General features: G+C 44.7%; 1 protein-coding gene across 4 annotated transcripts; it reads left to right on the forward strand.

The window, feature by feature from the left end:
* The first annotated feature begins 1,133 nt into the window (after positions 1 to 1,133).
* TTC5 (tetratricopeptide repeat domain 5) lies at positions 1,134 to 21,000 on the forward strand. 4 transcript variants are annotated; one of them, XM_070728872.1, is made up of 10 exons: positions 1,134 to 1,221; positions 2,276 to 2,408; positions 3,429 to 3,640; positions 4,465 to 4,615; positions 5,896 to 5,987; positions 8,648 to 8,704; positions 9,039 to 9,185; positions 9,288 to 9,502; positions 11,634 to 11,781; positions 20,304 to 21,000. In XM_070728872.1, exons 1-10 carry the CDS (start codon positions 1,174 to 1,176, stop codon positions 20,421 to 20,423), a joined length of 1,323 nt encoding a protein of 440 aa, XP_070584973.1. In that variant the 5' UTR covers positions 1,134 to 1,173; the 3' UTR covers positions 20,424 to 21,000. The 4 variants fall into 4 exon arrangements, with proteins under 4 accessions (XP_070584973.1, XP_070584971.1, XP_070584972.1 ...); XM_070728870.1 differs by lacking the exon at positions 20,304 to 21,000 and adding an exon at positions 12,154 to 13,696 and having other exon boundaries at positions 1,139 to 1,221; XM_070728871.1 differs by having other exon boundaries at positions 1,152 to 1,483.
* Positions 21,001 to 22,721: the final 1,721 nt, after the last annotated feature.

The raw sequence follows: 22,721 nt of genomic DNA on the forward strand, positions 1-22,721 counted from the left end.
CTCCTGTCTGATCAGGGGGTTGAACTAGAGGACCTCCAAGGTCCCTTCCAACTCTGCATTCTATTCTTTATTTATTTTATTTTATATATTTGTCAAACAATTATAGGGTGATAATTTGTACAAATTAAACATTAGATAAGTAATGATAAAAAGTAACAAAAGAAGACAATAGGACAGGGACGGTAGGCACTGTGGTGCGCTTATGCACGCCCCTTACAGACCTCTTAGAAAGGAGGAGAGGTCAATTGTAGATAGTCTAAGGTTAAAGGTTTTGGGTTTAGGAGTAGAAACCACAGAATCAGGTAGTGCATTCCAGGCATTGATTATTCTGTTGCTGAAGTCGTATTTTTTGCAGTCAAGTTTGGAGCGGTTGACATTTAGTTTAAATCAATTTCGTGCCCGTGTGTTGTTGCAGTTGAAAGTGAAGTAGTCGTTAACAGGTAGGACATTTTGGTATATGATTTTATGAACTATAATTAAGTCGAAACGGAGACGACGGAGTTGTAAGTTGTCTAAACCAAGAATTTCAAGTCTGGTGGAGTAAGGTATTTTGCTGTGAGAAGAGGAATGAAGGACTCTTCTTGTGAAATATTTCTGGACTCTCTTAATTGTGTTGATGTCAGATATGCAATGTGGGTTCCGTGCAGGTGAGCTGTATTCTAGGATTGGTCTGACAAATGTTTTGTAAACTCTATTCTATTCTATTCCTTATTCTTATTCTATTTGAAAAAGTAGGCCAAGGAGTTTGCCATGGTTGCTAAGTGAATCAATCCCGTCATTAATAAAATAAATCCAGATTTTGCTTGTTCAGAAGCCAGCAAATGGCGATCAGATGACCCCCGGGATTTTTTAAAATACAAGCCGGCTGCCAAGCGCTGACCTTTTGATCAAATAATCGTGGGGATACTTTGTAAGTCAATTGTTATAACTAGCCTGAGCTGTGGGTCGGACTAGATGACCCCCAAGGTACCTTTCAACTCTGTTATCATTCTTATGAAAATAGAAGCCGAAAAGCGACCGTCGCCCTCCAAGGGCGAAAGGTGCTGCCTCCCCGCTCCGATTGCTTTGCTTCGAGTCCTCCGAGCCTGTAGAGGCCTCTACCTCCCTCCGCGCTTGCGAAGCTGAGAGAGGGGGAGAAAAACAGGAAAGGGAGGGCGGAGCCTTGCAGCGATCATGGCCGAGGACGAAGAAGAAAACTCGCAAGCTCGGCAACGGCTACAGGTATAACGGTGACCAAAAGAGGTTTTCTCCCCTCTGGGTTTTAAAGACACGACTAAATAATAATAATGATGATGATGATGATGATGATGAAAATGCCCGTGCCTCTATTCTGGGGAAGGGACAAAGCAACGGTCAGAGCTTTCTCGAATTTATGCAGGCAGGTAAAAGTAACCGAAGGGTTGCTGGACGCGCAAAGCTAAGCGTCGTTTTAAGAAACCACCGACGAGCCAGAAAGCAGATGGCAGAGTTTCTGCTTTTGCCCGTAGGTGACGGGCGATTGACGCCATTTATCCTTTTATCTAGATTAGTAAATTTAGGCAGTGTGGATGAAGTAGCAGAGCGGGGTGGTGAGGTGTGTGTGTGAGTGACTGAATAGAAGTTGAAATAGATGTAGAAAGGGATTGGCAAGGTGTGTGTATGTCCTCCTGCTTTGCTTGCAGGTAAGAGCGTCCCCTTGTAGATCTTCCTGGGGTTTTTGTTCGGATTCCCAAGATGATAGAATTGTCAGAGAAATCTATTCTTAACGGCTGCGTCAAGAGTGAGCTATCGTTTCAAGCCTGGTGATCATTGGGATCAAAGATTTCTGGGTTAATGCTCTACTAGAGCAAGGGTAGGCAAAGTTGCCTCCTCTATAACATCAAATAATTGCCTCCTCTATAACATGTAGACTTCAACTCCCAGAATTTCTGATTGGCTCAGGAATTCTGGGGGTTGAAGTCCACAAGTCAGAGGAGAACCTAGTTTGCCTACCCATTCTCATAAAGAGTTATGCTTGACTTAGTAAGGAACATTAAATTTAGATTTGCATTTTGAATTTTCGTGTATATTTATTTTATCTGTTCCTAAAGTCAACATAGTGATATAGGTATGTTATCAGTGGTACTGCCAGGTTTGTATGGAATGAACCCAATAAATCTCAACTTGGGCAATTACATTTTAGCTTAGATATTGATAAATGCTTAGTTTGGCAATCGCATCGCAAATGTCAGTTCATTTTGTTTCGGTAAGACATCCCCATTGGGAGATCTGATAGTATTTATCCATTTATGAATAGGAATTGGTCGACCAGCTGTATCATTTCCGAGATCATTATTTTGAGAATCACAGTGTGGAAGAGGCTGGGAAAAAACAACAGGATGTTCAGGAAGAGATGGAAAAGACTCTTCAAAAAATGGAAGCCATCGATGGTAATTCACACATGATTTTAATTTGACCAGGGCAGTCCCACACATGACTGTATATAGCTAGTCTAGATCCTATTTCCCATAATAGGCCATCAATGCTTTTGGAAAAACTTTCTTTCTTTCGTTCTTTCTTTTAATTTTTTCTTTCTTTTTCTTCCCTCCCTCCCTCCCTCCCTCCCTCCCTCCTTTCTTTCTTTCTTTCTTTCTTTCTTTGATTTCTATGCCGCCCTTCTCGAGATGACTCAGCAACCCTTAACACCCATACATACCGCATTTCCCTGAAAATAAGATCTATCCTGAAAATAAGTTCTAGTTTGATTTTTACGGGGAACGCTGCTTAGGATGGATATATGTTTATCCCAGGCATGCTTAAATTCAGTTACTGTGGATATACCAACCACGTCTGCTGGAAGTTTGTTCCAAGCATCTATTACTCTTTCAGTAAAATCAAATTTTCTCACATTGCTTTTGATCTTTCCCCCAACTAACCTCAGATGGTGCCCCCTGCTTGTGTTAATTTTCCTATTAAAAACACTTCCCTCCTGAAATTTATTTAACCCTTTAACATTTAAATATTTTGATCATGTCCCCCCTTTCCCTTCTGTCCTCCAGACTATACAGATTGAGTTCATTAAGTCTTATAAGTTTTATGCTTAAGACCTTCCACCATTCTTGTAGCCCGTCTTTGGATCCAGTCAATTTTATCACTATCTTTTTGTAGGTGAGATCTCCAGACATAGAAAAGTCTCGCATGCTCTCCCATATAGCTTTGCGTGCCACCTATGGCACGTGTGCAACAGGTTCGCCATCAAGAGGGTAGGTTCTCCTGTTTGGATATGGAGTTATACTAGATGACCTACAGGGTCCCTTCCAACTCTGTTAATCTGTAGTTGACAAAAATTTGTAGTTGGCAAAAAAAAAATTATGGTTATTCAATATTAGGTAGATATCTTTTGTTTTTGTTTCTTTTTTGGACAATAGCATATGGATGAAATTTCTCTTTTTCTCCTCCACTTCTGCTAGGTTTATCAGAACGGAGAGCTTACATTTTGATGCTTAAAGGGAAAGCTTTGAATGTATCAGCAGACTATAATGCCCAGTCTGAACAATTGCTTTGCAAAGCAGTCAAGCTGGACCCGGAATTGGTGGAAGCGTGGAATCAATTAGGCGAGGTTTACTGGAAAAAAGGTGATGTCTCTGCAGCCCATACTTGCTTCTCTGGAGCACTCGGCCATGTAAGGTTCCCCCTAAATTCTCTGCTATCAAATTGTTCTTTTGTGTGAAAGATTGTTTGGCTATTCCAAGGGATAAGAGCCGCTGTGGCGGAGTGGTTAGAATGCAGTACTTCAGGCTACTTCTGCTGGCTGCTTGCAATTGGCAGTTCAAACCTTGCCAGGCTCAAGGTTGACTCAGCCTTCCATCCTTCCAAGGTCAGTAAAATGAAGAGCCTGCTTGTTGGCAGCAATATGCTGACACTGTAAACTGCTTAGAGAGCGCTGGAAAGCACTGCGAAATGTTGTACAAGTCTAAATGCAATTGGTATTGCTATTCTGTAGATCAGTGATGGCGAACCTTTTTTAACCTGCATGCGCATGTCCACATCCATGTCCTTCCCCCCGTGCACGCACACAACCCCCATACTACCCCCTGCGCATACACACAACCCCATCCCCGCACTGCCCCTCCGCATGTGCACAGCCTCACTGAAGTTTCTGGACTTCTGAAGCCTGGGGATGGTGAAAAACACTTCCGGTTGGGCTATTTTTTGCTGTCCCCAGGGATCGGGAGGCTTTCCTAAAGTCTAGGGAGAGTGAAAATGGCTGAAAAGAAGGCCGAAAATCAGCGGGCCAGCACGCACGTGCTCTCTAAAGCTGACATAGGCAATGCTTCACATCCTCTCAGAAATGGCTGTTGTAAATGTGAGGACAGTGTCATAAGCCATTCCCCCCCCCCCCCAATGCTCTGTAATTTCAAGTAGTTGCTAAATGAGTGGTGAATATAGTACTTGGAGTTTATTTAAAAGTTCTTGTTTTATATCCTGCCCTTTCTACCCTTTCAGCGCAAGAACAAAGTTTCTCTGCAGAACCTCTCCATGGTATTGAGGCAGCTGCGCACCGCTTCTCCTGATGAACATGCACAAAACGTGATGGACAGCGTGAGGCAAGCCAAACTGGCCGTGCAGATGGACGTGCGCGATGGACGCTCCTGGTGTGAGTTTTACTCTACAATCTTGAATTGAAATTTTCCCTTCCCCCTAGGCCTATAGAATTTATACATGGTATGCTTGTATGTATCATTGGTTCTTTAAATTGGGGTTTTTAAGATTATTTTTAATATTAGATTTGTTTACATTATCTTTTTTATTGCTGTTTAGCTGCCCCGAGTCTTCGGAGAGGGGCGGCATACAAATCTAATAAATACAAATACAAATCTGTTAGCCTGTTCTATTAGGTCCAGCCTTCACGAGCACCACTCAATGGCTTACTCGTAAGAAGAAACCTCTTTTTCTCTTTTTAGAAAGGCAGGAATATACAAAGCCCCAGATCACACATCTTTAGGTGGTTGGCAAGCCATAGCAGTCTCTTGAGTTCCCCCACTGGGAGCCACAATTAGAATTTCAATCCCCACAATCTAGGTCAGTGGTGGCGAACCTAGGGCACGGATGCCACAGGTAGCATGTGGAGTCATATCTACTGGCACGTCAGTTGTTGCCCTAGGTCAGCTGATTTTTGGCTTGCACAGAAGCTCTGGGAGGACATTTTTGGCTTCCAGAGAGCCTCCAGGGGGATGGGGGAGGGTTCAGGCTTCAGGGAAGCCTTTTGGAGCTTGGGGAGGGCAAAACATGAGTCTACTGGGCCCCCCAGAAATTGGGAAACAGGCCGTTTCCCGCCTCCAGAGGGCCTCTTAGGGACATGGGAAGCTGTTTTTGCCCTCCCCAGGCATTGAATTATGGGTGTGGGCACTCATGCATGCGTGATAGCACATACACACGCTCTTTCAGCACCCGAGGAAAAAAAGGTTTGCCATCACTGACCTAGGTAGTAGCAAGAAATCCTGGCCAATTCATCCTCCTGGGAGCATGAATTATTGTTTCCAATAATCACGTTTCCCACACTCTTCCTCCTTATATCCCAGTTCAGTTTCACAGATAGCTGGCCTTCGGTCCTACGTTGCTTTCCTCTCCGCACTTCTCTGCACATATGCGCATCTGGGATGGGCCCCAGCTGTTCCTCCCTGTCGCTTAACTCAGGCCCCAAAAGCAGCTGTCTCTCCGACTGAGTGTGAGTAGAAGGACCCTGCCTTGCATCTGGCTCTGAGTCCTCTTGCTCCTCAGAGCCTTCTGACCTGTAACCCAGGCACTCCTTCCTTCTCCTGAGACTCATCTGACTCTGCGGAGCTGGCAGTCGACGAATCGCAACATAGCCCAAGCAGGGGATAGAGGCAGAAAAGGGAACAGGATGTGCCTAATTGTGTTTTCTGCATTCCACAGATGTGCTGGGCAACGCCTACCTCTCCTTGTTCTTCAATACGGGGCAGAACCCCAAGATCTCCCAGCAAGCACTGAGTGCCTATGCACAAGCAGTAAGTGCTGGAGGGGGGCCCCGAGACTAAACTGTCGTATGGGGAGGAAAGGATGGGGGTTCAGGTTAAGCCTCTCTAGTAAAATTCTAGAATGGTGATTCCCAACCTTTCTGGACTGGTGGGGAGGCAGGGAGAAGGAATGGCTACGTGCGAGTGATCGGTGAGCACACATGCATGTGCAGCTCTATTCTAGGAGTTGAACTCCACATGTCATAGAAGTGTCCACTGCTTGGACAAATAAACTCTGCATGCATACATGTTCATTGCTCATGCAAGTGGAACTTCACATGTGCGCTGCTCACCGGGTGCTTCTGCAGCCTGGCTCTGAATGAGTCATGGCCCAGGGGTGGGCCATTGCCCTGCTCTAGAGGGCCAGGTGACAAGAGTAAATTCTGGGTGGCCGTTAGTATGGATATTGGAAGGTTCGAACTCAAATTATGACTTACTGATCCAGAATATAGATTACAGGTAGTCCTTGACTTACAGCCATAATTGAACACAGAATTGCCGTTGTAAATTCATTTCAATTGTTAAGCAGGATACCATGTGACCAGATCTGATTTTGCAACTTTTTTTATGGTGGTAATTAAATGAATGCACTGATCTTTAAATAAGAGCCGTGGTGGTGCACTGGTTAGAATACAGCACTATTGCAGGTTAACTCTGCCATAGCCAGAAGTTCGATCCTGACCTGCCTCAAGGTTGATTCAGCTTTCCATCTTTCCAAGATTCTTAATATGAGGACCTGGACTGTTGGTGGGCAATATGCTGACTTTGTAATCAAAGGTCTGATTACACTGTGAAGCAGTAAGTGTTGTTGTTATTGTTAAGCGAAACCATTGTCTGCAATGGATGATTTTGCGGGAAACTGGAAGCATCGTAAATCATGGCTTAGAGAATGCTGCAAACAGCTGTAAGTCTGGCTTGTTGCCGAACACTGAAAATACAATCATGTGACCGCAGGGGATTGCTGTTGAAACTTCAGGTTCAAATTGTAAGTACATTTGGAAAAGTCCATCCCCATTTTGAAGTTGCTAAAGCAGCTGGTTGTAAGCTTAAACCTACCTGTTATTCTCCTAATTGTGTAGTTTTACATCTTTGTCAGTGTATAAGAGTTCATGAATTGGAATAGAAATGGTAACCAGTCAGCCAATGGGGACTGTTTGGTGACCCAGATGGCTCAGAGCCTGGGCATGGATTAGGTTCATTGATCTGTGTACACACACACACAACACACTCACACACACACACACACACACACACACGTGTTTCTGTGAATATAGCTTCTGTGATTATATAGTTTTTGGATTCTGAGTTCTGGGTCTGGCTTCTGTATGGTATTGTATATAAAGAAGTTTCTTATGAATTATTTACTTGTGCTGGTTGGATTGCTGCAAACTACCAATATGTATGTAAAATGGAATTGTAAGCTATGATTAAAGGGAACATTATTATGAACACAACTTTGTTTGCAAGCAGAAGACTTACATTCCTGGAGTTATCTGACTAGAACTTTTATTTAATGGAACTAGTTTTGCACTTATGAGGAAGATGGAATTAAAACAGTATTTTAAAATGCATAAGATTCTGTTAATTCTGTCATTGTATAGTATGTATTATCCTCTAGTCATCCAGACTTCCTTTTTTGCTGTATGAGGCCTAAATAATTGTTGGGATTCCCTAAAATAAGATTGCCAATATTGTGCTAGATTGATATTCCATTAATTTGGCAGCATTAAAATAGATTTTTCAGAAAAAAATTCACGTATTGCAGGAATATTCTTCATTGTCAAGTCCTTAATACCTGAAAAAAGGGGTTATTTTGAGATGATAAACAGTTCAGGAAATGATGATATTCCGGAATTTAGATCATAGTTCCCTTAGGAATGAATTTCTAATGTGATTCTTGCTTGATAATGACATTCTTATGAATTCATATACTATGAGAGATTTTGTAAAATGTCCATTTGCTAGATAGGGGAGGGAGCAATACAGGATTAAAATGCATGGGAAAATATGATACATTGCACTTTTGAATGGGCACTAAGCAACCAGTCATAAGTCAAGGACTACCTATGATTTTGTTTGGGGGGAATCCTCATTCTTTTGACTTCATTGGAAAACTTCAAAATTTATTGTTGCAAAGATGAACCCAACTAGTTACATTATAATTTAAGAATTCATGTTGATTCTTTCTTGCTATATAAAATGACTGTTGATATCTGCTCACAGTCGTTGGTTGAGGTAGGTGTAAATAAGAGTGAATGTTTGTTTTGGGATAGCAGAACAATAGAGCTGGAAAGGACCTTTGAGATCTTCTAGTCCAACCCCCTGCTCAAGCAGGAAACTGTATACCATTTCAAACAAAAGGCTGTCCAATCTATTCTTAAAAACCTCCAGTATTGGAACACCCACAACTTCTGAAGGCAAGCTGTTCCACCGATTATTTTTTCTGTCAAGAAATTTCTCCTTCTAATCAAGAAGGTTGCTTCTCTCCTTGATTAGTCGCCATTCATTGCTTCTTGGTCTGCCTTCAGATACTTTGGTAGGATAGGCTGACCCTCTCTTCTTTTGAGGGAGGAAGAATATTGCTTGCAAATGATGTAGTTCTTTATTTACCTTGCAGTGCTGATTCTGCATATTTTATTTATTTGTAATAGGAAAAGGTGGATTCCACTGCTTCTTGCAATCCAGATTTGCATCTCAATCGAGCTACGGTAAGGAAATGGAATAGAGAAGAAAACATGGTGTATGAGTTATCCATCAAGAAAAGCTTTAGGTTCATAGTTGGTGATTCCTAAATGCAATGTGATCCAGGTTTAATGGCTAAGTTGTTGATTGTAAAATTGATTTTTTAAAAAAAATTGGAGGGGTGGATCTTTGATCTAATAATTCAGTATCTGGACATGATATTTCCTTCTGATCTGATTTGGACTTGGAAGCTTTTAGGATGCTATTAGGATAAGGATGCTGAGTTTCTGGATCCTAGAGACAGGCATTACTTTGACCCCAAACTGTAATCCATTGTTTTTACATGCTTTTTTTGCACAGCTTTCTAAGTATGAAGAAAACTACATGGAAGCCTTGGAGGGGTTTGCACGGGCGGTAGCCCTTGACCCAACTTGGCTGGAACCTCAACAACGGGAGCAACATCTCATGGATTTCCTTGAGAGACTAACTGGACTCCTTCAAAACAAGGTATTATGGTGACCAGCTTGGGAGTTCTTTTTGTCCTCTGTCCATATTAGGTAATATCACATCTGCCAACAAGTCTTGGCTTCTGCTTCTTTCCTCTCCTAGGGCAAAGTGAAAGGCAAGAAACTGCAAAGCATGTTGGGAAGCCTGCGACCCTCCCACCTGGGCCCGTTTGGTGATGGACATTATCTAGGGCCTTCAGGTCAGAAGGTAGAACTACAGAGACGATTCCTCAGTGCCTTGCAACCTGGTGTTAACACGGGAACTGTGATCTTGGGGAAAGTGTTGTTCAGCCTGACTACGGAGGAAAAAGTGCCTTTGTGAGTATAGAATTGTGTTCTGATCCTTCTTTGCCTTAATATCACCAATTTTTGGTGTTGGCTTTCACTGCCTATGTCTGTTAGGCAGTGTGGAACTTCAGGGTTTAGTGACTTTGGTCTAGAGCAGGTGTTGGCAACCCATTTTTCTGGAGTTGCATGCGGTTCCCTGTCCCATCACTAGCTGGCCCCACACCTTGTTTTGTTTTTTACTGTGAGAAATGAGTCCAAATGGCTCTTTGAATAAGGTTGCAGGCCCCTGGTCTAGAGCAAGAGTAGGCAACTATGGCCACTTTACGATGTGTGGACTTCAACTCCCAGAATTTCTAAGGTAGCTTTAACCTCTGGACTTCAACTCCCCAGAATTCCTGAGCCAGCATTGACCTATGGACTTCAGTTCCCAGAATTATGGCTGGTATTGGTTCAGGAATTCTGAGTGGTGAGGTACATAAGTTATAAAGATGCCATAGTTGCCCACCCTTGAGCTGGAGAACTGTGACTAAGGAAGCAAAGTTATGTAGACCACAGGCAACATCATTTTCTTTCTGAAGATGGTAGCCACAGTTTCTAGCAATTCGAAGTATTTTAAAGATTAATATACAAGTTGAGACCAGCATTGTTTTTCTCTTTTCTTTTGAGATAGAGGGACAAACAGTTGCCAAAAAAAAGTTGTGGAATTTTGTTTTTCTGTATGACAACTGTAGCAAGTTTATTGCACAATATACTGTATTTTTATATATTGTTACAAAGATGGAAATATTTGGACTACCCTAAATGGAAGGGTGTTTGGTGAAGATGACAGAACTTGCTGAGATGGCTAAATTGATTTCTTTGAAGGGATCCTTGATGTTCTCTCAACTTGTTTTCTTGCAGATGTTTCATTACCAAACTAGGTAACATCACTAATGTTTGTAAGAAGTGGGATTTGTTATCAGCTTATATTCTAGTGTCATGCCCTGTTAATATTAGTGGGGGTGGTCTTAGAGGTTCTTTGGTTGGACTGATTACTTTTGGCTTGTGTGGCAGTTCCTTGATTTTTGGGTATTTACTTGATTGTTGGTTTTATGTTAATACTGGAGTTAAATTACTGTTCCTTCTGGATGCTGATTGCTGGTGGGAAGGTGCTTTGACCTTTATGTTAACTTTTTGGCTTGTTGATTGTTGACAAATTACCAGTAGCTCTCAATAGACACATAGACATAACTAATATATATATATATATATATATATATATATATATATATATATATATATATATATATATATATATATATACATACATACATACATACATACATACATACATACATACATACATACATACATACACACACACACACACACACACACACACACATAGACATAACTAATATATATATATATATATATATATATAGAGAGAGAGAGAGAGAGAGAGAGACACATAGACATAACTAATATATATATATATATATATATATGTTAAAATGTTTTCAGCTGGAATTTTAAAATTAAGGGAGACTAGGATGGTCCCATTTCGGCCTTATTACTTATGTATATTTTGTTAGGAAATGTTATTCTTGGGGGCTAAGGATCATATATATATATATGTCACATGTTTAAGCTGAATTTGAAAATTAAGGGAGACTAGTTTAAGCTGAATTTGAAAATTAAGGGAGACTAGTTTAAGCTGAATTTGAAAATTAAGGGAGACTATATATATATATTAGTTATGTCTATGTGTCTATTGAGAGCTACTGGTAATTTGTCAAACTGCTAGAAATTCCCAAGCATTTTTGGATTTAGCTTGATCATAGTTTCTGACTCCTTTGATCAGAAAAAGGCAGAATATATGTTTATTGCTCACTGAAAATCTGTTATGGACTTTATGCATAAAACAGAAAATACACCCTAAGTTTTTATTTTATTTTATACATAAAGTCCATAAGAGGTTTCCAGTAAGCAATAAATATAGATACAATATAACCTTTTAAAAAAATCAAAGAAGTCAGAAAATGATGAGAAATTATGTCTTGTTAGCTTCTGGAATACAAAGTGTATATTCCATGTTAGATTTGCATTGAATACATCCTGCTTAAATTGTGCAATGGGGAGATAATTTCTTTCAATTTTTCTACTTTCTGTTGTCCAATAGCACCTTTGGATTGATGGACTCTCTCGAAGGTCCTTGTTTTGCCGTCACTGTTTACAACATGGTCCAAAGCTGGGGTGTCCTAATTGGGGACTCGGTGGCCATCCCTGAACCTCATCTTCGGCACCATCACATCCAACACCAGAACAAAGTGAGTCAATTCCCAGTTCTCCCTTTGTCTGTCCTATGCCATGCAGAATAATGTTTAAACCTAATCAGACCCTTCCACAAATAATCTTGTATGTATGAGTGGTTCTTTAAATTGGGTTTTTTTAGATTGTTTTAATATTAGATTTGTTTACATTGTCTTCTTATATTGTTGTTAGCCGCCCCGAGTCTTCGGAGAGGGGCGGCATACAAATCTAATAAATACAAATACAAAACTCCTAATGGGTGACGGGGAATGACCGACAGTCCTCAATTTATGGCCACAACTAGGGCTAGGATTTCTGATGTTAAACAAGGTAGTTGTTAAATGAGCCATGCCTGATTTTACCACTTTTTTTTCTTTTTTGTTCCATAGTCATTAAATGAATCACTGCCATTAAGTGAATCAAGCAGCTATTTAGTGAATCTGGCTTTCTCCATTGACTTTGCTCATCAGAAGCTGACTGGGGAGATTACAAATGGTGATCATGAGATCCCAAGATCCTGCAGCTGTCCTAAAAACGCATGCCGGTTGCCAAAGCACCTGAATTTTGATCACGTGACCATGGGGGATATTGCAAGGATTCTAAATGCAAGGACTGGTCACTAATCGTGTTTGTTTTCAATGTCGTTGTAACTTTGGAGGGTTGTAAGTTTGAGGACTACTTGTATTTAAATGATGTTCATTGTGTTCGAAGAGGGCCTTGACATTTAATAGGTTGTGGCCTGTCCACGATGTGTCTTCAGATGGCTGGTGAGGCTTATACCGGCTTGAAATGTTCTGCCACATGTTGGCCATACATCTGTGCATACCGCTGTTGCAGCATTTGCAGCTCTGGCTTTATGGAGTGCTCCCTTCTCTTCTGTAATTGTTCTTCTGTCATCAGATGTCTGGCAGCATTGTTGGATCAGTGTGCACCATGTTAATCGATCTTGTGCCAGGATTTCCCAGGAGGTGGTATCTATATTGAGGGACTTGAAGGGAGCTTTCAACATGTCTTTGCATTGCTTCCTTTGTCCCATGTGTGATCGTTTTCCTTGAGACAGCTCACCATAGAGGAACTTTTTAGGGATGCGATGGTCTGGCATCCTAGCAACATGGCCTGCCCAGCGTGCCTGGGTTTTCATCAGCAGGGTGGGAATTGATGGTAGGCTTGCTCTGTGCCAAACACCTTATCCTGTCATTGAATCCTCAGGATTCTACAGAGGCAGGTCATGTGGAAGTGGTTCAGTTGCCTAGCATGTCTCCTGTATACAGTCCAAGTCTCACTGGCGTACATCAGGATAGTTAGCACTACCGCTCAGTAGGCTGAGCTTTGTAGCAAGGCTTATTCCCTGGCAGACCAACATATTGGTCAGTAGTCTGCCAAATGCAGAGCTTGCCTTGGCGCTTCTGCAGTTGACCTCAGTGTCAATTGTCACTCCACGGGAGAGGGTGCTGCCAAGATATGTAAATTGGTCCACTGCTTGCAGCTTTTGTCCCTGTGATGGTGGGCTCTTGGTATTTGGCTTTCGGAACTGACTAATGCTTCACTTCAGTCTTTAGGTTGATAAATGTTGTATTTAAATGGAAGGGCATTGGAAATATTCACTTGAAAACAGAGACAGAAAGACTGTAGTCGACGAGCTTTCATTTTCTTTATCACTTTGTATCAATAGGTTTTGTGATGATCCTCCTGCCTGTTATTTGGGAAGAAAAATGTCTCAAGGGAAAGTATCTTTGTAAGCCAGGCTATGATTGCTCTTTTGTCATTATTTATACTTTTATTGTTTTACCACTAGCAAAATTGATTTACAACAGTTCATTTAATGACCATTCAGTTACAGCTGGACTAAAAAAAATGTCCATTTTCCAAACTTAACAACCATTGCAGGATCCCCCTGATCACGTGATTAAAATTCAGAGGCTTGGCAATTGATTCATATTTGTGAAGGCTGTAATGTCCTGGATCATGTCGTTGCCACCTGCAATCTTCTTATAGAACGGCATAACAGAGGGATCCTTGGTGCTCTCTGACTTGGTTCGATTTCTTGCAGACGTTTCATTACCCTGTATCACCTAGCTTGGGTAACGAAACGTCTGCAACAAAAACAAGCAAGCTCAGAGAGTACCAACCAAGGACCCTTCATTTCAGTCCTGAGTTACACATATTCTCCTTTATTGGTACAGTATAACAGAGTTGGAAGGGACCTTGGAGGTCTTCTGCACCAACCCCTTGCTCAGGCAGGAAGCCTTATATGAATGATGGCGAACCTTTTTTGGTTCGGGTGCCAGAAGGTATGTGCACGTGCCCACACTCCTTCCTTCTCACCCTTGTGTGCATGTGCACAAGCCTTTGTGAAGCCTGGTAGGCAGTGGTGGGTTTCTACCAGTGTGGTCCAGAGTGCCTTATCGGTAGGAACCTATTTTCCCCGGTGTCCTGAGAAGGAGCTGCTCAGCCGTGCTGAGGCATTAAGAAGCCAGTGGGCTTCTTCTGACACAGAGAGGCTGGAAAAAAAATCGCCAAAAATTGCATCAATTGGGTTCCTATCGGTGCGGCACTCTGGACCATACCGGTAGGAACCCACCACTGCCTACCAGGCTTCACAAAGGCTTGTGAGCATGTGCAAGGGGGCAGCGCGGAGAGGGGCAAGGGGTGTGGGCACATGTACATATGCCGGTATGAACCCACCACTGCTGGTAGGTGAAAAAATGCCCCAAAGGGCAAACCGGAAGTGCATTTTTCTGAACTTCCGGTTTGTCCGTTGGGTGATATATTTTTTTTGTCTCCGGGACTTCAGGGAAGCTTCCCTGAAGCAACTGGAGGACGAAATGGCCTTTCCCAAAATCAGCGCTGGAGCTGAAACGTGGAAAAGTCTTGCGTGCCTCCCCATAGGTTCACCATCATTATATCATTTCAGACAAATGGTTGCCCAATCTCTTCTTTAAAGATTTCCAGCATTCACAACTTTGGGAGGGAAGTTCTTCCACTGATTAATTTTTCTAACTGTCTAGGAAATTTCTCCTTAGGTTGCTTCTCACCCCTCTTCATTTCCATCCCTTGCTTCTTGACCTACCTTCAGGTGCTTTGGAGATTTGGTTGCCCTTCTCTTTGCGGCAGCCCCCTAGATATTAGATATAACAGTGCTATACCTAAGCAAGCAAAGTCAGTGGGAAAGACAGAGTCACTTAACTAGATTGCTAATTTAACAACTGCAATTATACACTGGGTGAGAAAAGTTGTAAAATGTGAGTAGACTGGCTCAACAGAGAGACACTACAGTGATCCCCCGTTTATTGCGTCCCCAACCATTGCGAACAGGGTACTTCGCTATTTTTCAACCCGGAAGTCAAAATACCATCTACGCATGCGTGCCCGTGGGCACGCATGCGTAGATGGCAACCGGGAGATCAGCTGCTGGGCGGCTTTCCTGGGTCTTCCCCCTCTTGCTGGCGTCAGCGAGGAGTTTCCCCACCGCCCACGCAAACTCCTCGCTGCCGCCCGCCCTTCGCCCGCCCACGCCGTTCATTCTCGCCGCACGGGCCTGTCCACGCTGTCTCTCGGCGCTTTCGAGCTGAGTCCGGGAGCGAGTTCGCTCCCGGACTCAGCTCGAAAGCGCTGAGAGACAGCGCCAAGGAACGGGCCTGTCCACGCTGTCTCTCGGCGCTTTCGTGCTGAGTCCGGGAGCGAGTTCGCTCCCGGACTCAGCACGAAAGCGCCGAGAGACAGCGCCAAGGAACGGGCCTGTCCACGCTGTCTCTCGGCGCTTTCGTGCTGAGTCCGGGAGCGAGTTCGCTCCCGGACTCAGCACGAAAGCGCCGAGAGACAGCGCCAAGGAACGGGCCTGTCCACGCTGTCTCTCGGCGCTTTCGTGCTGAGTCCGGGAGCGAGTTCGCTCCCGGACTCAGCACGAAAGCGCCGAGAGACAGCGCCAAGGAACGGGCCTGTCCACGCTGTCTCTCGGCGCTTTCGAGGAGCGAAAGCGGCGAGAGACAGCGCCAAGGAACGGGCCTGTCCACGCTGTCTCTCGGCGCTTTCGAGGAGCGAAAGCGGCGAGAGACAGCGCCAAGGAACGGGCCTGTCCACGCTGTCTCTCGGCGCTTTCGAGGAGCGAAAGCGGCGAGAGACAGCGCCAAGGAACGGGCCTGTCCACGCTGTCTCTCGGCGCTTTCGAGGAGCGAAAGCGGCGAGAGACAGCGCCAAGGAACGGGCCTGTCCACGCTGTCTCTCGGCGCTTTCGAGGAGCGAAAGCGGCGAGAGACAGCGCCAAGGAACCGGCCTGTCCACGCTGTCTCTCGGCGCTTTCGAGGAGCGAAAGCGCCGAGAGACAGCGCCAAGGAACGGGCCTGTCCACGCTGTCTCTCGGCGCTTTCGAGGAGCGAAAGCGCCGAGAGACAGCGCCAAGGAACCGGCCTGTCCACGCTGTCTCTCGGCGCTTTCGAGGAGCGAAAGCGCCGAGAGACAGCGCCAAGGAACGGGCCTGTCCACGCTGTCTCTCGGCGCTTTCGAGCCGAGTCCGGGAGCGAATTCGCTCCCGGACTCAGCTCGAAAGCGCCGAGAGACAGCGCCCCCCAGACCCCCAACCCGGGTTTGGGGGGCTGCTAGGAAGCCCCCCATGCCGGCGGCAAACAGCCGCGCCGCCCCCAATCTTCGGCTCCTCGCTAGCGCTGTGGGAGTAAAAACAGCATCTGCACATGCGCAGATGGTGTTTTTACTTCCGCATCGCTACTTCGCGAAAACCCGCTCGTTGCGGGGGCTCCTGGAACGGAACCCTCGCAACGAGCGGGGGATCACTGTATATGTATATACCGTGTTTATACAGTGTCTTACTTTCTTTTTACCCCCAAAAGCCCCACTACATCTTACTTTCGGGGTATGTCTCACATTGGAAAAAAATTGAAAGGGTCGCGTTCCCGAAGGCATCTCCCCAGAGTCCAGAAGCCGCAGACGCGTGTCGGGGAAGCGTGTTCCTGGAGGGGAGGAGCCGCTCTGCGCAGTTGGGCAGCCCCACCTGCCTGCCGGAAAGGAGGCGGGCGAAGGAGGGCGCAGCTCCGGCCGCTCACCTCGGAGCCGGTCGGCCTCGCTGGCCGCTTGCAGCTGAGCCTCGGCAGGACTCGGTTGCTGGGACGAGCGCCTTCGCTGCAAGCCGCCGCCCGTTCAGCTCGCTTCGGACCAGCGCCGTCCTTCGCTTTGCCAAGCCGGGGAAGACGCCGCGGCGAGGCGAAGGGCGCGCGGGGAGCTTGGAAGCGACGTCATCGGGCTCCACCCCCCGGCAATACCCCCGTGTTTCCCCGAAAGTAAGACATATGTCTTACTTTCGGGATACGGCTTATATTAGCCGACCCCCCTGAAACCCCCGATACGTCTTACAATCGGGGGTGTCTTACTATCAGGGAAACAGGGTATGTATGCATGTGTGTGTGTATGTATATATATTGTGTTTATATGTGTATGTATGTGTAAAAGTTTGATAGCAAGCAGCAGAATTTCATTTCAATTCATTTATTTCATTTATTAGATTTCTAAGCTGCCTAACTCCTGGATTCTGGGTGGTGATTTGTTAAAATGTACAATAAAAAAGGACAATAAAGTTTATCTTATTTTATCTTATCTTTAACTGAGAGCGGTGTGGTGGCCTAGAGGTGGCGCTCTTATCTCACAATCAGGAGACTGTGAATTCTGTCCTAGGTAGAGGCAGATACAGATACAGTGGTACCTCTACTTAAGAACTTAATTCATTGCGTGACCAGGTTTTTAAGTAGAAAAGTTTGTAAGTAGAAGCAATTTTTCCCATAGCAATCAATGTAAAAGCAAATAATGCATGCAAACCCATAAGGAAAGAAATAAAAGCTCAGAATTTGGGTGGGAGGAGGAGGAGGAAGAAGAGGAGGAGGACAGTCACTGCTGAAGGAAGAAGGCGAGTTCGCTCCCGGACTCAGCTCGAAAGCGCTGAGAGACAGCGCCAAGGAACGGGCCTGTCCACGCTGTCTCTCGGCGCTTTCGTGCTGAGTCCGGGAGCGAGTTCGCTCCCGGACTCAGCACGAAAGCGCCGAGAGACAGCGCCAAGGAACGGGCCTGTCCACGCTGTCTCTCGGCGCTTTCGTGCTGAGTCCGGGAGCGAGTTCGCTCCCGGACTCAGCACGAAAGCGCCGAGAGACAGCGCCAAGGAACGGGCCTGTCCACGCTGTCTCTCGGCGCTTTCGTGCTGAGTCCGGGAGCGAGTTCGCTCCCGGACTCAGCACGAAAGCGCCGAGAGACAGCGCCAAGGAACGGGCCTGTCCACGCTGTCTCTCGGCGCTTTCGAGGAGCGAAAGCGGCGAGAGACAGCGCCAAGGAACGGGCCTGTCCACGCTGTCTCTCGGCGCTTTCGAGGAGCGAAAGCGGCGAGAGACAGCGCCAAGGAACGGGCCTGTCCACGCTGTCTCTCGGCGCTTTCGAGGAGCGAAAGCGGCGAGAGACAGCGCCAAGGAACGGGCCTGTCCACGCTGTCTCTCGGCGCTTTCGAGGAGCGAAAGCGCCGAGAGACAGCGCCAAGGAACCGGCCTGTCCACGCTGTCTCTCGGCGCTTTCGAGGAGCGAAAGCGCCGAGAGACAGCGCCAAGGAACCGGCCTGTCCACGCTGTCTCTCGGCGCTTTCGAGGAGCGAAAGCGCCGAGAGACAGCGCCAAGGAACCGGCCTGTCCACGCTGTCTCTCGGCGCTTTCGAGGAGCGAAAGCGCCGAGAGACAGCGCCAAGGAACCGGCCTGTCCACGCTGTCTCTCGGCGCTTTCGAGGAGCGAAAGCGCCGAGAGACAGCGCCAAGGAACGGGCCTGTCCACGCTGTCTCTCGGCGCTGTCCTAGGTAGAGGCAGATACAGATACAGTGGTACCTCTACTTAAGAACTTAATTCATTGCGTGACCAGGTTTTTAAGTAGAAAAGTTTGTAAGTAGAAGCAATTTTTCCCATAGCAATCAATGTAAAAGCAAATAATGCATGCAAACCCATAAGGAAAGAAATAAAAGCTCAGAATTTGGGTGGGAGGAGGAGGAGGAAGAAGAGGAGGAGGACAGTCACTGCTGAAGGAAGAAGGTGAGGTGAGGGGGGGATCAAAAAAATCAAAACTTTAAGGCTTAAAAAACAAAGAGGGATTCTGAGGCGGCGAGGAGGAGCACATGCCTCCCATACACCCGGCGCGAGGCTGCCTCCCATACACTGCGCCAGAGAGAGAAACCCAGGTGGGCGAGAGGGAGAAATCTTGTTCCTTTGACTGAAAGGCTGCTGCTGCTGCCTGCTGCCTCTTTCTTCCCATGCTGAAGGGCTCCCCTCTCCTCTCGCTCGCTCTCATTGTAGCCGCGCCTTTCCTTCACTGTAGTAACTCCTCAGTTTTGCTGAAGCCAAGTTGATCCGGCCAGGGTGAAATGTCCCCTCTTGCCTTTCTACGCCCAGATGCTCCAGGTGGCAACCTCGCACCAGGTGTATGGGAGGCAGCGCGAGGGAGTCACCACAGCGAAATGGTTTATTCCCTCTTCAAGCGCCCAGAGAAAGGAAAATGCTCCGTTCACGCTGGGCTGCCCAGAGCGAAGGGAGTGTTTTTTTTCTCTAGGCGCTGGCAGAGCTTTATTCCCTTTCCAAGCCCCCAGAGAAAGGAAAATGCTTTGTTTGCTCTGGACTGCCAAAGCCTCCTTAAGTGCCACTGAAAGGCTCCTCTGGCAGCCCAGAAAAGCCCGAGATGGCCGGGGTTAAAGGGGGAATGGCAGGAAACTGGCCAGGCCTTCATGCTGCTCTCAAATTTCCTGGGAAATTTTTCCAAGCTCAGGTTCTTAAGTAGAAAATGGTTCTTAAGAAGAGGCGAAAAACCTTGAACACCCAGTTCTTATCTATAAAAGTTCTTAAGTAGAGGCGTTCTTAGGTAGAGGTATCACTACTTCTCTCTGGGAACAATGAGAATTTATCTGCTGAATAAAATTCTGCATTGGCAATAGGAAGGGCATCTGGCCAGTAAAACACTCTACTCCATTCAGTTGCCCAGACTCCACCCTGTAAGGCAGTGGTTCTCAACCTTTCTAATGCTGCGACTTCTTAATACAGTTCCTCATGTTGTGGTGACCCCCAACCATAAGTCAGGTGCCAGTTCTCCCAACAGAGCTTTAAGCTGATTGGCAGGAAGGTCAGAGGTCTTTGCATGGTCTTTGGCTGCCCCCTATAAAAGAGTCAATTGACCCCCAAAGGGGTCCCGGCCCCCAGGTTGAGAACCACTGCTGTAAACGATTATGGATCATTAAAAGAAAATGATGATGATCTTATCTTTACCTGCTATCTCGCTTAGCAACAGAAATGTTGGACTGAATTTTGGTTGTAAGTCGAGAACTAGTTCTGTTTACAAGCTATATCATTATCTTCCTTTCCTTTTATTATTTAACCTGCCTAGAGTAGCCCTATACTGTGATAGGCAGTAAATATGTGTAACAAATAAATAATGATATTTACGCCGATGTTTTTTAAAAACATCTCACAGTACTTAAAATTCTTGGTTCTCATTCTTTTTTCCCCCCTTGCTTTTCAGAGTTTTACTTTTTCTGGCATCCGTGTAGAGACTCCCCTGCTTCTCGTTGTGAATGGCAAAGTTCAAGGATCCCAAAACCAGGCCGCTGCGACCATTGCCTACCATGCACAAAGCGAATAAGAGACAAAGGATGAAATTAATCCAGGGACGCTTGGATTTTTAGGCTGCATCAGTTCCTTCTCCTCGTACCTTTATCAGTAGTTTCAAGAGATTGGACTGATTCGTAGAAAAACAATCCAGTCGTTAAAGTGAAGGATTGAGAGAAAAAAAGAGAATTGTAGAACATTTGCTCAAACTGGTGCTTAATTCTCATCTCTTTTGGTCCCCCCTCCCCTCAATTTTTTTTTACTTCTCCAGAGATACCAAACCCTGTTTTACTTCCAGTTGTACTAAAATGAGTGTCTACAGAAAATCTGGGCGTTGCTCATGTTTATTATTCCCGCGTGTTAATTTTCTTTTTAATTTAAAATTTTGTAACACCCCACACACACCTTTCCAACCTCTTCCTTCACTCTTGCTTTGCCTTGATTGAATTTAAGGTTTGGCAGTGGATCAGTTTAGATTCCATTCACTCGGTTCTTTTTTCTTTTTTTCTTTGCAATGTATTAATGAACTTATTGGGACTTAAGTTAGAATGACTGTCCTAAATCTCACCGTTTTATGAAGTCAATAAGAACACTTGTATTTGTAAATAGAAGAGATGCTTTCTGTATTTATTTGATATTATTTTAAGATAGACGGGGGGGGGGAGCAGTGGGGTAGCGAAAATGGAGCTCCACCCCAGACCACCCAATTTGCACTGAAAGACATTAAAAGAAAATGCAGGACATCCTGCATAAGCCACGCCCACAGTGGGGTAGTAAACATTTTGATAGCCTTCACTGAGAAAGGGATTGGAATAGAAACAGAACAAGAACTGAATTTAATTAGAATTGAAATAGAATTAAAATAGAGTAGAGAAAGTGGAATAGAATAGAATAGAATAGAATAGAGATTGGAAAGAACAGAATAGAATAGTGGAAAGAACAGAGTAGAAATGTGATTGGAAAGAACAGAACATAATAGAATAGAGACTGGAAAGAATAGAATAGAATAGAAATCTGATTGGATAGAATAGGACAGGATAGAATAGAATAGAAATGTGATGGAATAGAACAACAGGAAGCAGAGAAGAGTAGAGTAGAGAGAAGAGAAGATAATTCTTTATTAGCAGATGTGATTGGACATGCAAGGAATTTGTCTCCGATGCACATATAAACAACAAGTAATAGGTCATAGATCATAAAACAATACACACTATAAGAAACCAATAGGAGAATAGTAGGAAAGGTAAGAAATGAGACAGTCCTGTGGGAATTAGGTATTCAGCAGAGTGATGGCCTGGAGGGGAAAAAACCTATCTGCATCTAATAGTGTTGGCATGCAATGCCTTATAGGGCATATTAGTTGTAGTGATAGAAGACTGCTTGTATGAGGCCATTCAAGGATTATTATAGTTGACAGAAGTATTCATCAACTTCTGGGTTCATTGTGATAGTAGGATCAATTAGTTGCCAAAGAATGGGCAAAAATATAATGAGGAACGAATATCTTCTTATGGCAAGTAATTTTATTCAGCACCTAATGGCACTATCAAGCTGAGATCAAGGAATTAGCCCATGGTTATCCTTAAAAATAAATAAATTAAATTGTAAAATAGGAAATCTAAATTTTGAAATTTAAATTTATATATATAAAGTTTATAAAGAAGACTTAACGGTGGTGACATCTTCAAATTTATTTATTTATTTATTTACTTTTACTTATTGATTTATTGATTTATTGGACTTAATGCCGCCCTTCTCTGAAAACTCATGGTGGCTCACAACATATAAAAACAATACCAAAACAATTCTAAAGCCCAATTATAAAACAATCTTTAAAAACCCAAGTCATAAGACCATTTTTCCACACTCATTCACATCACAGTCATGCTAACGGCTGAAGCCAATTTAGAGCTCAACGGCCCCAGGCTTGCCGGCAAAGGTGAGTTTCAAATGTTTCCAGAAGGCCAGGAGAGTGGGGGCAGTGCGAATCTCTGAGGGGAGTTGATTCCAGAGGGTCGGAGCAGCCACAGAGAAGTCCCTTCCCCAAGGACTGCCAGATGACATTGCTTGACTGACGGGACCTGGAGAAGGCCGACTCTGTGGGCTATGACTGGTTGCTGGGATACATAAGGTTGGAGACGGTCCCATAAGTAACCTGGTCCTAAGCCATGGAGCTTCATTTACATGCTGATGTAAATGGATGCAGTTTCCTTGGCAATTATATGCAAATAATTACCTTGGGTTTTCATGGTTTTTTTTTTCCAATCTAAACCGGTGCTTCTTAAAATTGGCAATTTGAAGATGTGTGGATGTCTACTCTAGGAGCTGATGA

This window comes from Erythrolamprus reginae, chromosome Z (genome assembly GCF_031021105.1).
Source record: "Erythrolamprus reginae isolate rEryReg1 chromosome Z, rEryReg1.hap1, whole genome shotgun sequence".
NCBI lineage: Eukaryota > Metazoa > Chordata > Lepidosauria > Squamata > Dipsadidae > Erythrolamprus > Erythrolamprus reginae.

What these genes read in the sequence shown, in the direction of transcription:
- TTC5 (XM_070728874.1), top strand. Translation starts at nt 1,373, where the DNA reads ATGCAGGCAGGTAAAAGTAACCGAAGGGTTGCTGGACGCGCAAAGCTA. An exon ending in CAGAGTTTCTGCTTTTGCCC is followed by an intron (nt 1,484 to 2,275) that starts GTAGGTGACGGG and finishes ATTTATGAATAG; the next exon opens with GAATTGGTCGACCAGCTGTA. An exon ending in TCTCTGGAGCACTCGGCCAT is followed by an intron (nt 3,641 to 4,464) that starts GTAAGGTTCCCC and finishes CTACCCTTTCAG; the next exon opens with CGCAAGAACAAAGTTTCTCT.